A 12,739-nucleotide genomic window follows, 5' to 3' on the forward strand; every position below is an offset into this window, starting at 1 on the left:
TTGCCAAATGAAATGGCAAAATGCCATCAACACAATTTTGTAAAATCATTTTTGGCTTGTAAAAATGTACATTTTACTCCGTTTGTGATTCAAGAACTGCGAATAATTAAATAAAATTATTGGAGGTCAAAAATTAGGTGTCAACAAAACTCATTCGGGACAAAACCTCGATCAAGGAAAAGAGTGCAACGCGCATCTTCGTCTCTCCTCCTTTTGATTTGGAGATACTCTTTCAAGGGTAGTCCCTGTCAAGGATAGGAAGCAAGTTAGTGTAAGACAAAAGATGTAGACCATACCTGTTGCCTCTTCAGAGGTAAAATCTCTTGAGGTTGCTGACGTTCCAGCTATTCTTCAACTCATTTCCATGCTCGTCCTTGATCCGGTAGGATCCCTAGCCTGCAATCCCCATTATCTGGTATTGGCCTTCCCAGTTAAGCCCCAACTTGCCCGCGTTAACGTTTCGTGTCGCAAGAGTGACCTTTCGGATAACGTAGTATCCGACCTTAAAGTGCATCAAATTTGTTGTTCCATTAAAATATCTTTCAACCCTCTATTTTTGTGCTACCATCCGTACGAGGGCCATCTCCCTGCGTTGCTCCAGTAGATCCAAACCGACCGCCATTGCTTTCTTGTTAACTCCTCCGTGGTTTGAGTATATCTGATGCTACGTTCCCCGGTTTCTACGGGGATCAAGGCCTCAGCCTCATATACCAGGGAGAATGGGATTTCCCCAGTGCTTGTTTTAGTCGTGGTTCTGTATACCCATAATACCCTGGGCAATTCCTCCAGCCACCCTCCCTTGGTGTCTTCCAGCTTTTTCTTGATGTTTTGGACTAGAATTTTGTTGGTGGACTCTGCTTGCCTATTCACGCAAGGGTGGCATGGTTAAGAGGTTATTCGTTTGATTTTCAATCCTTCCAGGAACTTGGTGACCTTCGTCCCAATGAATTGAGGACCATTATCGCACGTTATTTCTTTTGGCACCCCGGACCTGCATATGATGTGGTCCCAGATGAAGTCTATTACCTCCTGCTCTTGGATTTTTATACGCCTTCGCCTCTACCCATTTTGAAAAGTAGTCTGTCGACACCAGCATGAATCTTACGTTCCCCACAGCCCCCGGCATTAGTCCCACGATATCTGTCCCCCATTTTAAGAATGACCATGGAGCTACCATTGAGTGGAGCAATTCGGCAGGTTGGTGGATCATAGTAGAGTGTCGTTGGCATTTGTCACATTTTTGAACAAAGGCTTTGGCATCTTCCTCCATCCAGGACAATTAGATCCAGCCCTTATTATTTTTTGGACTAGCGATTCATACCCAGAATGATTCCTGCAACTACTTTCGTGTACTTCCCTCATTACGTATTCTACCTCCGCCGGTCCTGTAACACCCCGTAAACATGAACTATGTGTGAATGAGTAAAAATCTAGTGTTAAGATGATATTTTATCTATATGAATCCATTCTTGATGAATTCGGATGGAAGATGGTCGTTTTGAAGTCAAACCAACAATTGAAGTTCTTAAGGGCTCTTAAATTCGCCTAAGTTTTGATAGGTCTGTTTCTGGGCCATTTGCATAAAAATATGTTGTGAATTTGGCAAAACTTCCTTGATGAAAGTTGTAGATCATTAAAATAACTTTCCAACGGTAGGTCGCCCAGCCCAAGCAAAGTTGCGTACAAAAAGTTATGCCCGTCTTACTGAAGCCTGTCTTCGCTGGAAATTTGGCTTGTGTTACGGTGAGACGTTACGGACCGTAACACGTGTTACGGGGCCGTAACATGGCACCGTAACATCTCAAAAATCACCAGAACTCTCTGGAAATTTCCACTAAAGGACGGTCCAAAGAACGGTCCGTAACACGAAGGACGGTCCGTCCTTCGGGGGCGTCCTTTGGCTCGTTTTCACCAGAAAAGTATAAATAAGACACTTGTTTTGTTTATTCCTTCACTTTCTGAACAACCCTAAGGACGAAAATCATTCCTCCAAGTCTCCAAATCAAAGGTAAGAACATCCCTAATATTACTAATCAATTCTAACATCAAACCCATGATTCTTGTGACCAAAACCTAGGGTTTGCAACATAATTCTTCCCAAAGTGATTCAAGCTAGGGTTTGGGTGTTCTTCATTAGAAAAGTGAATTGTTAAACTTTGTTTAACATATTAAGGTATGTATCTTTTAAAAAGTCATTGTTGACTATAGAGGTGATTCGTATATCTCTTTTAAAAATCATTGTTAACTATAGAGGTGATTCGTATGTCTCTTTTAAAAATCATTGTTGACTATAAAGGTGATTCGTATGTCTCTTTTAAAATCATTGTTGACTATAAAGGTGATTTGTATGTCTCTCTTTTGAAAACTTATTTTGAATGAAAATCATTTTTGAAACTATTGTTGGAAGTATAAATTTTATTCAAGATTTTTTAATGAATGAAAGGAAAAGTAATCTTTTCATGTTTCTTGAACTCCAATTCATGTCTAAATGGTGGTTAATGTGTGTGAGGGGACAAACCCACATTAAACCTAGATTGAAACGAACCCTATATATGTATGTGATATTATGAATGTTTTTCTCTATAAGAGATGCTTAATAACGATGGTTAAGGCTTGGTAATGATATTCTCATTGATGAATTAGGACATGGAATCTTTCGTAAAGAAGTTATACGTTTTCAAAACATTCTTTGAAAGGATTTATCTTTACGATATGGCATAATAAACCTTAATGGTAAATGGTGATGTGACTACCTTGAGATGAATTGTAATTTGGCTTTTATGCTATGAACTCTGTTGATGTGATTTTTCCTAGCCATTCGGGAGGATGAGTGGTCACCGAGGATTTCATATTCCGGTGTATATATGCCTAGCTACTCGGGAGGAAGGGTAGTCACTATGGATCCTAGTGTGGTAATTGCCTAGCCATTCGGAAGGAAGAGTGGCCACTACCGGGTTCGCTACCCGGAGTGTGGTTAATGCCTAGCTATTCGGGAGGAAGGATAGCCACCGAGAATTTCATATTCCGGTGTGGTGCGCTGTGACAAGGGAACCCTACGGTCATCCCTTCGATGTGATTGATTCTTGGGCTTGTATTGGCATGTGTGATATTCTTATTCTCTCATGGAACTGTTGTTGACAATCATGATCAATTTGAAAGGCATAATTGAAAGTTGTAACTTGACAAAAGACTTTATAATCGGTTTTGATAATTCTTATTGAGATACACATGCTGAATACCTGTTTTTATATTGATTAATGGCTTTGTAAACCGTCTAACAAATGATATTAAGAATCACAAAGTGGAATGACTGTTTTTATACTATCTTTTCAGAACTGATTTCTTTATGTATTATTATATTTTATTTTTATAATACTTGTTGTCCCCGAGGCACTCACTGAGTACGAAATACTCAGGCATACCATTGTTGCTTTTGATGGTATGTTAAGAAACGGAGAAGAGCAGGCTCGTGATACTTTCAGCGCTTAGGAGAACTTGCTGTTGTTGTTGATTTGGTGAGCCCACATCCTTGTTCGTGGGACACTTCCTGTTTCATTTATTATTCTAGATTTCCGGACTGTGTCCCGAAGTTAGACGATTGTTGTGTCTCTTAGAAGCTCCATAGATAGTTGTCAGAATTTTGGGTAGATTGTCAAAGTCTCGTACGACTTAATGGGTGTTTGCCACGTTTATGACTATTACTTATATTAGACTTCCGCTGATCTTATTTCATAATTATGATCCTGATATATGCAGTTATTTATAACTTTGTTTAATTTAATAAGGAAAGATTATTAAAAAGGAACTTGATGTTACATTTATTTTATAAACTGTTGGAGGTGAATGTTGAACCTGGCGGGTTCAAGTGTTATTATTGCATTGTTTAGGTTTTTCCGATGTTGTTCATGACGTTGGATGCCGGTCACGACTAGGGTGGGTTTTGGGGCGTGACAGGTCCCAGACACTTGGCCAGGGGGCCAAAGTACGACCTGCGATACAGCTCTCTTTCATGCATGCAATATCGCGCCGCTTTGACTATCATTGCTCATGCGACTTTAATATCTACGGGGAGAGTCCCATTTTGTAGATAATTTACGATGTCGTTCCGCTAGTCCCTTGTCAAACTGGTGGTGTTTATCTCATGTAAACTGAGGTCCTTGACGGAATGTAGTAGATGGACAATGGAGTTTGATCCTGCCTCAGTCACCCTAGTCGAAGAATCCAAGTTTGCCAAGACGTCAGCTTCGGTGTTCATCTCTCGAGGAATTTGGGTGGCTTTCCATTGTCGGAAATAAATCAACAGTGTCACGACTCTGCTTTGATATTCCTGCATCTGACCATCTTTAGCCTCGTATTTGCTGAGGATCTGATTTATGATTAATTGAGAGTCGCTTTTCAAGAAAGTGCTCCTTTATTGAGCCTTTGGTGGGATTTTTTCAGCATGACTGATTCAATCTCGTGTAGCTTGAGGTCGTGCCCAGTGACGGCTGCCTCAAAGGTGGCTATGTGTTCTTCTGGATCCAGATTCCCGGTGTATTTGGGTATGTCTGGCATTTTGAACTTCTTCGGGATAGGCGCGGGAGCTGCGCTTAGTTTGTACGGGATCTTTCCGTATTTCCTTGCTACTGCTCCCTTCAAGACAGGGGGAGCCCTCGGTATCTGACTCATCCGGTCATGGAGCTCCTTATCTAGCTTGGTGAGCCTTGCTAAATCTGCATTCGGTTCGACTGGTTCCAGCCCCATCTGCTCTGCATTCACTCCGGAAGTCCCCGGTGCTTCGATAACCTTTGAGTTATTTGAAGGGCGACTAGCTGGTGTTACCTCGGTCAGAGAGTTTATGAGCTTTTCCATACGCTCCATCATCGCGTTGTTTGATGCTAGGATTGCTGCCAAGGTTATTTTCGATGGGGGGTCTTCAGCTTTGTACCTCCCCTCAACCCTAGAGTGAAGGCGCCTTTTCCTTTTCCTAGAATAACGCCCTCTGGGAAGCATTCCCCTACTTTTTGCTGAATGATTAGGATAGTTCTCCCCAACAGGGGTTTTGTCATGAGCCTTCACCGGGGGCGGTGCTATCTCCTCTCTCTCTTCTCGTCTATCGGACTCTGGGTTATTTTCCCTCTTAGAGTTTTATCGATCCACCGATCGTGAGCCCTGCGGGTCTCTTGCTTTGATTGGAACACTACTCTTTGACGTGCTGCTAGCCGATCTAGACATGATCAGGTGTTTTCTAACAAACAAGTCCAAATAGGTACGACTTTAAGAGTTTCTGCTACGAATCAGGACGACACCACAGTTGTCTTTCCCCACAGACGGCGCCAAATTGTTTTCCAGTGAAAACAGACTAGATCAGAAAATCAGTTAGAGATTTATTTTTATAGGTTTTGAAGACAAGTGAGTCGTATCCAATCCTGGAAACTCTGTTATGAGCTCGGTTTGGAGTAGCAATGAGCACGGATGTAGCACAATGCGAGATAACAAACAAGAAAATGATATAAGAAAAACAGATTAATAATGGATGTTCTTGTCTATATTGCCTTAGAGAGAAAAGAGAGATAGGATTTATAAAATGTGAGCAAGATGCCCTTCCTTCTATCCTAAGCTATCCTTATATAAGCCAAAGTTGGACTTTTCAACCCCTAAAGTACGGGTGATGTGACCTCTCTGTGACCCCAACGTTCGTGTATGATGCGGCACTCTGATCGAGGTTGGTAGACGTGATAGGAGTTGGTAGGAGTGGAAGTCAGCTATATGGATCCCACGGAACTCCTGAGCATCCGGTTGCACAAACTAACCGCGGGTGCGCTTTCCACTCAATACATAATTAGCTATCATTAAAATAGATACTTTGGTGGAATACCACGCGTGTATATAAGAGTAGAATGATACTTTGGTGGAATACCACACGTGTATATAAGAGTAGTTAGTGAATTGTAACTCTCACTTTTTCATTCATTCATCAGAAAATGAAATGCTCTCATTTCACAAATCTTCTCTCTAGATTTCATGAATTGTGCCTAACTAAATCTTCAATTCAATTTCAGCCATGTCACTATTTTGAAAGTTTAAAGGATTATTTTACCTTACTGTGTCAGTGGTCCATGCAATTGAATATTTAAGCAATGATGGGAAAAATTATACTGCATGTTTAATTGGTAATCAAGTAGAGGAAGCAGGAGCGAGCGACAAGTGTCTAAAAGCAGAGGGCTTTTGACTTTCTGCTTCTTTTGTAAACCAACATATCAAATCCTAATTATTAGTTGTAGAAACGTGGTTTCTTCTATTGTTTTCTTTTCTTGGTAAATAGTGACGACAACTTACCACGTTATTGTAAATGTAAAAACATGTAATTGATTCATACGTGTGAGGAGTATCCATTGAGTACAAATTACCAACTTTTAGTATATGCATAAAATCATATATATGTGAACGTATATTGTAAAATGATGCTAAACATATTGTTAGTATTTGCAAATATATTACTTAGTAGGAGTAGTAGGTTATAAGTAAGTCATATTGAATTTGAGTTGATCTTGCAATGGCTGAAACTCGGTCCTAACCAATTTCCAATTAAAACTTGACACGTATGTTCGATAAAATTACTCTATCAAGGTCTTGACTGAAAAAGTCCAATGCAGATTTCTTGGGTAACTCTATTCAATTGACGACCATAACATACATTGTTAAACTATTTCCATTTTTTCTCTTTTGAATTTTCCATCTAGCTAAGGAAGAAGTAATAAATAGTTTATTTGAAAAGTTAGCAAATGAAGGACCAAAAAAAAAAAAAAAAATCATCCCGTGTTGAAAATTATACTAATGCAACAGACATAAATGTCAAAGAGTGACACCTTAGCATAAATTTGGTCATGCATATAATTAGTGAAAAGATGTCCCATTTAAAAGAAAATTCGAAATGGACAAAGAAACGCTCAAAAGTCAAAACTAAGATGCTCGTTATTATTATTATTATTTTTTTGTCTCTTTTTTTTTTCCTCTCTTCCATGTCTGATACTTTTTCAACCTTAATCTTTTATGATAATTTTTTAGGGAGTTCTCTTGGTTATTGCATGTCGAGTATGATTATATTTTATCTGTTTTAGTTCATATATATTGAGACGAGCTAAAAATAAGTTCCCGGATTGCAAACGAATATCTCTCTCTCTATAAATATAGTTTGGTCCTATGTTGCTATTAGACCAACTTAATGCGAGAAAAAGAAAAGAAATACCAGAAGGGAAACTGGAAAGGTAATAAAGGAGTAATATTAATCTTCTTTGGTTTTCAAAAAAGTTTGTCGAGTAAAAATAAACATTATCATACTTCAAAGGGATTGACAAGTGGTGTAGAGTTTACTTTTATAACTTGTGTCAAACTAAAGGAAACGATTCATGTAGAACTCTTTGAAGTACGACAAAATTATACTAACAAGGTTTTCTTAAAAGTATAGGATACGTATTTTGCTTTCATTTCACTTGTACCAATAACTAATTTGAATATTTTTGTTGATTTGAATGATATATACCCTTAGCTTTCATTTCACTTGTACCAATAACTAATTTGAATTTTTTTGTTGCTTCGAATTATATATACCCTTAAACAAAAGGTTTACGTGTAAACGAGTAATGTGTAATTAATTAAAATATCAACATTAGTCAATAGGTTCCTTTCCATCTTACTTTACATTGATGAAATTTAACTACCAATAGGGCATGTGGTGGAGTAGTAAGTACTCTTTCATCTTTAATCAAAGGGCTCGTATTCAAGTCCTGCTGGATACAAATTCGAACGTGTTTACCTTTAATGTATGCTTTTTCGGCGCGAGTCCGAATTTAGTCGGACCCAAGTTTAACTATTGCACTTCGGACTCTCTTGCCAAATAAGAGGAACAATAGTTCATTTCTACACATTTCTTGCGAAGGTATTTAGTATGCCAGTCCTTTTTTTTCCCTCTAATTTTTTTATTAACAATTTTTTTATTAATTCTTTCTTTTCCTCTCACCAAGAACCATTTATAGTGCAAAAAAGTTGCATAGTTCGAGATGAGTTTAGAAATTTTTTGTTGTAACACTCACATCACTTGTGGTTCAATTTAGTGGTTTTACGTAGAAATTTAAGCTAATAATGTCGGTCTATTAGTACCAGTTAACTTGTACAATATTTATGCATTTATCACTAGGTACATTATAAAATTATTTTGCATTGTTAATTCTTATATTATAAAGCATGTATATATTTGCTCTGGAATAATTAGAAGTGTTTTACAAAAATACTTTTACTTACGTTAGAGCAACAATTTATGATTGATCAAGATTCTAATAGTGCTCCAGGAAAAAGTTACTTTTTCAACTTCAGCTAATACTTTAAAGCACTTATTTTTTTCCTCTAAAAGTTTGGTTGTCAAACATTCTTAAAATAATCGATAAAAATATTTTTGACTTCTAGAAGCTTGGGCAAAATAAAATATTATTCACGAAAGCAAGAATATTAGGAAAAAAATATCAACGTAGACAATTAGACATGAAAAAAAGGAAAAAAAACATTACTTTGTTCATCACATAATTGACACAAGTTGTGTGACTTCTTTTGTGGTGAACTCAAAATTTGGAAATTCAATATATTTAAAGATTTGGACTCACTAATTTGTGAAATAAAAATAAGGAAATTTATATATTTGGCTGCTTGTGAAAAATAATTACAACCGCTAGTCATATATACAAAAAATATACGTTAGTTATGCATAAAATATGTATATTATATGTATATGCATATTAATATACATAAAATATGCATTTGCCGATTATTATTTTGATAGACGACAATAAAATATAAAAATTTCATATAAAGGCTTAATACATATAGTCAGCCCCTTAAACTTGTACGGATATTCCATTTAGACACTCCAACTAACCTTTGTTTCAAGTGAACACCTCAACTCCCAATAAAATGTTTCAATTATATACTTTCGGTTTAAATTTTGAAAAAATATTTGCGCGTGTTGATGGATATAAATTATTCATGTAATTTCAGTATATAAAAATAATATTTTAAATTAAAACATGAATAATTATATCCAATTCTCACATTTTTCTAATAAATCTTGGAGGACAAAGAACACATGGAAAAGAAGAAATGAAGAAGCTAAAAATCAATGAAAATAGGAAGAAGCTACTTTGGCCAATATGAAACATGTCATCTTGCCAATATGACAAATGAAGAAAAGAAGTCACTTTGCCCAAAGTAATCTCATTTACTTTGCCCAAAGTAGAAGCAATCAAAGGGGCATTGTTGTTGCTATAAATAGAGACATCTTTTGTCTTAAAGATCATCCAATTGTAAAGAGGACACAAGAACTTGTCTTGGTCTCTCTCTTGTTTCTTTCTTTTAGTAAAAATGTTTTTAGTCTTTTAATTTTCTATTTAGTTTTTCTTACTCCATAATGGATTAATTTTCTTTAGTTGGGATACTAGCTTGATAAAGTTATTATGATAAACATATTAATTTTATTATCTTCTTATATTGAGATTTTCTCTTTATCATCTTCATACACCAAGGTATTTGATATTAATTATATCTATTATTGGGTATAACTAAATCTATTTATCAAAATCTTTATCTTGTTATTTTATTTCTTATTCGGGAGAAGAGAATGATTTAAACAAGTTTATTGATTATATAATCTTTATCTTATTTCTTTCAGCCCTATTCTCACGGAGGGATTGACTCAATAGTTTATCGATTTGAGATATCTTTATCTTATTTCTTCGGTCCTATTCTCATGGAGGAATTGAATCAAATAAGTTTATTGATTTAGCAAAGGCTGATCAAAAGAGGCTTTTGTTCACTTGGTGCACTCAACTAAGATAATTCTTGTTTGAAGCCATTACTTTAAATGGTTAACTACACTAATCGAAAGAGGTGTTATTAATCAATTATTGTTTAGTGTCGCTAACTGACAATATATTGATAGTATAAGTGAGAGTGGTGCTATTAATATATTGTCGTTATGTGGAGTCGTTGAATTAGAAATAAGCAATCATTCTTTAAACAAGGTCTTTGTTTCACCGTCAATTGATTAACTACACTAATCGAAAGAGATGTTTTTAATTGGCTACTTTTATATGATTTGGTTGTAATAGAAATAAGCGATCATATCATTAAACAAAGAAATACTAATAAACTTTTGGTTTTATTACAATTATTTTATCTTGCCAATTCAAAGTATCCCAACATCTATCTTTTATTAGAAAAAATCCAAAAATATTTCTCACTTTGTTGTTTTAATTTTAAGACTTTTAAACAACTCTCCTTTCATCAATTTGATTCTCTCAAATAGTAACAAAGATAATACAGATCTGTAGCATAGGTGGTTCCATACTCTGTGGGACGATATCTTAAATGTTATTATAATTTGATAGAGTACGAGCAAAAAAACATATACACATTGCACTCGTCACGTGTTTTCATTCGTCTATAGGTAGTTAAGTTAACCACATAAAATATGTCATCTTTTTTAATTATACACACCAACCTCAAGAAGAAAATATGTAGAGTTTTACGGCATATTAAAGCGATAGCGTATAATTAAATGAAATGACATATTTTATGTGGTTAACTTAACTAACTAATAGAGTATAAACCTACAAATTTCCAAAATTTAAATCACAAAACAAAAATAACGGAAAGACCCAAAAGGAAAGCAAATTCTGATTTTAATTTCCCTTACCCCCATTCAATAGAGATCACAAAATTTGGAGGAGATGAATATAGAGGGACGTGTGGATATGGTAGCTTCCACTCGATTGCGAACGTCACAAAAGGGGACCGTGGTCGCCACACGTTCATCACCCCTTCGCTATTTATTTACACTTCACATTACCCCTTCTCATTTCCCCAGTGCGATCGAGTCATTTGACCCCCAAATAACAGAGAAGAAAATTGAGAATGGCGTCAATTACTAATAGCATAATTCAAGGTGGGTTTGCATTATCTCCATTGACGGTGAGGCCAAGGCGTATGGTGGTGGTTCGTGCTGAAGCTATAAACCCAGATATTAAAAAGGACGAACCAAAAGTGGTGGACTCTGTTGTCGTCACTGAACTCTCTAAGCCTCTTACTGCTTACTGCAGGTTCCCTTTTCTTTTTCTCTCTCTCTTTTACACATGTTCTTATTATGCTAGTATTACTTTGTGCACCGTCAGTGACTTCTTGTTTTGTTAAAAAGTTGGATAATTCCTGGTAGTTGGGAATATGCCTGCAATTATTAATTTATTTACAACTTTTTCCCTTTGGCTTACATATGCGAAAATGGGGGAGAGAAGAAAAAGTCAGCCGGAATTTGAATAATCTGCTGATGTATATAAGTGAATATTATATATTACTCCATAGACCTATATCACTGCAGATAGGACAAGGCACATAGTGGGATGGGTCAATCAACAATGTTTTTAATTTTTTTTTTTTTTGAAAAATGCTTTTTGTGGTTGCGACTCTTGTACGTTCATAGGAAAAAGAGATTTGTTCATTTTTAGTGGGGATTGGACATTATTTGGTTGAAGTTGAAAAATATAGCATGTAGAGTTGAAATTATAAAAAAGAGAGTCCTATTACCGGTAGTGATAAGTGACTATTTAATCTGATTTTCAAAAGCAATTTCATATTCCAAAAAGTGTGTATAGAAAGGCCTCACTTCAAAAAACTTTATTTTGTGCCTCACACAACTGACGCTAATTGTGCTAATTGTGTGAGACTTTTTTTTTTTTGTCTCACTAAGAATTGGACTTGAAGGTGTTAAGAGTTAATGTGAAACAACACTACATGTGTTAGAGCACATAAACTACCCCTGTTATAATCAACCAGTTTAATAAGTTTTTAATTGTATTACATTAATTATGTTTAATCATAGATGATGCTATACTATATTGTATTTACTGATCGTTGAACTGAAGAACAGAGTCATAAATTTCTCCCTTTTATTATTGTGTGGATTTCCTTCTGGATTCTACGCTTGCTAGAATCTTGAAATAGAATAACATTTTGAACTGAAAGTAATCGGTAGTTTTATTAAGTAGGAGATTTTTCTGCGCAGGTGTTGGAGGTCTGGAACTTTTCCTCTATGTGATGGAAGCCACGTGAAGCACAATAAGGCAACTGGAGATAATGTTGGACCCCTGCTCTTAAAGAAGCAGTAAGCTAGTAAATGGTTGTGGTATCGTGTTAGTCTCTAGATTTTGCAAACTCTTGAGCTCTATCTACCATTCGTTGAAATGAGATGTTCTTCTTTCCATGTGAATGTTCATTCTAGAATAAGACTTATTTGTCCTTTGTCAGCATTAGCTTTTCTCATGTTAGAATCTGATTCCATTGTGGTTTGGATTATGCTATATAGCGAAAACTTGTCAATGTCATGATTCATGAAACATGAATATTATTTCCATACGAGTGTTAGATGAGACTGATGACTTAACAAGCCATATAGTTTAGCTGATACAATCAATCTAATATCATTGTAGCAAGTGTTTTCACAATCTCGTATTGCTGTTCGTAGCTGCTGCTAGGTCGGGCTTCTGTTGTTCTTTCTTAATCAGTCTCTATGGACTGATTAAAATTCATAGCTAAAGAGGAGGGAAAAAAAAAAGAGCTGGTCTTCTGGAGTCTTGCCGAAAAGACACAGTATTAAATGCTAAGAAAGAGTTGAATAGCTTTTCCTTTCTGAAGTCAACAAAGGTAGTAGTACTTAGTC

General features: G+C 36.0%; 1 protein-coding gene across 1 annotated transcript; it reads left to right on the top strand.

Annotated features, from left to right (window-relative positions):
* The first annotated feature begins 10,810 nt into the window (after window positions 1-10,810).
* LOC132631783 (CDGSH iron-sulfur domain-containing protein NEET) lies at window positions 10,811-12,449 on the top strand. Its single transcript, XM_060347486.1, has 2 exons — window positions 10,811-11,126; window positions 12,086-12,449. The coding sequence occupies exons 1-2, from the start codon at window positions 10,942-10,944 to the stop codon at window positions 12,186-12,188; spliced, it is 288 nt and encodes a 95-aa protein (XP_060203469.1). The 5' UTR covers window positions 10,811-10,941; the 3' UTR covers window positions 12,189-12,449.
* The last annotated feature ends 290 nt before the right edge of the window (window positions 12,450-12,739 follow it).

The sequence above is a fragment of the Lycium barbarum genome, chromosome 3 (genome assembly GCF_019175385.1).
Source record: "Lycium barbarum isolate Lr01 chromosome 3, ASM1917538v2, whole genome shotgun sequence".
In the NCBI taxonomy this organism is placed as follows: domain Eukaryota; kingdom Viridiplantae; phylum Streptophyta; class Magnoliopsida; order Solanales; family Solanaceae; genus Lycium; species Lycium barbarum.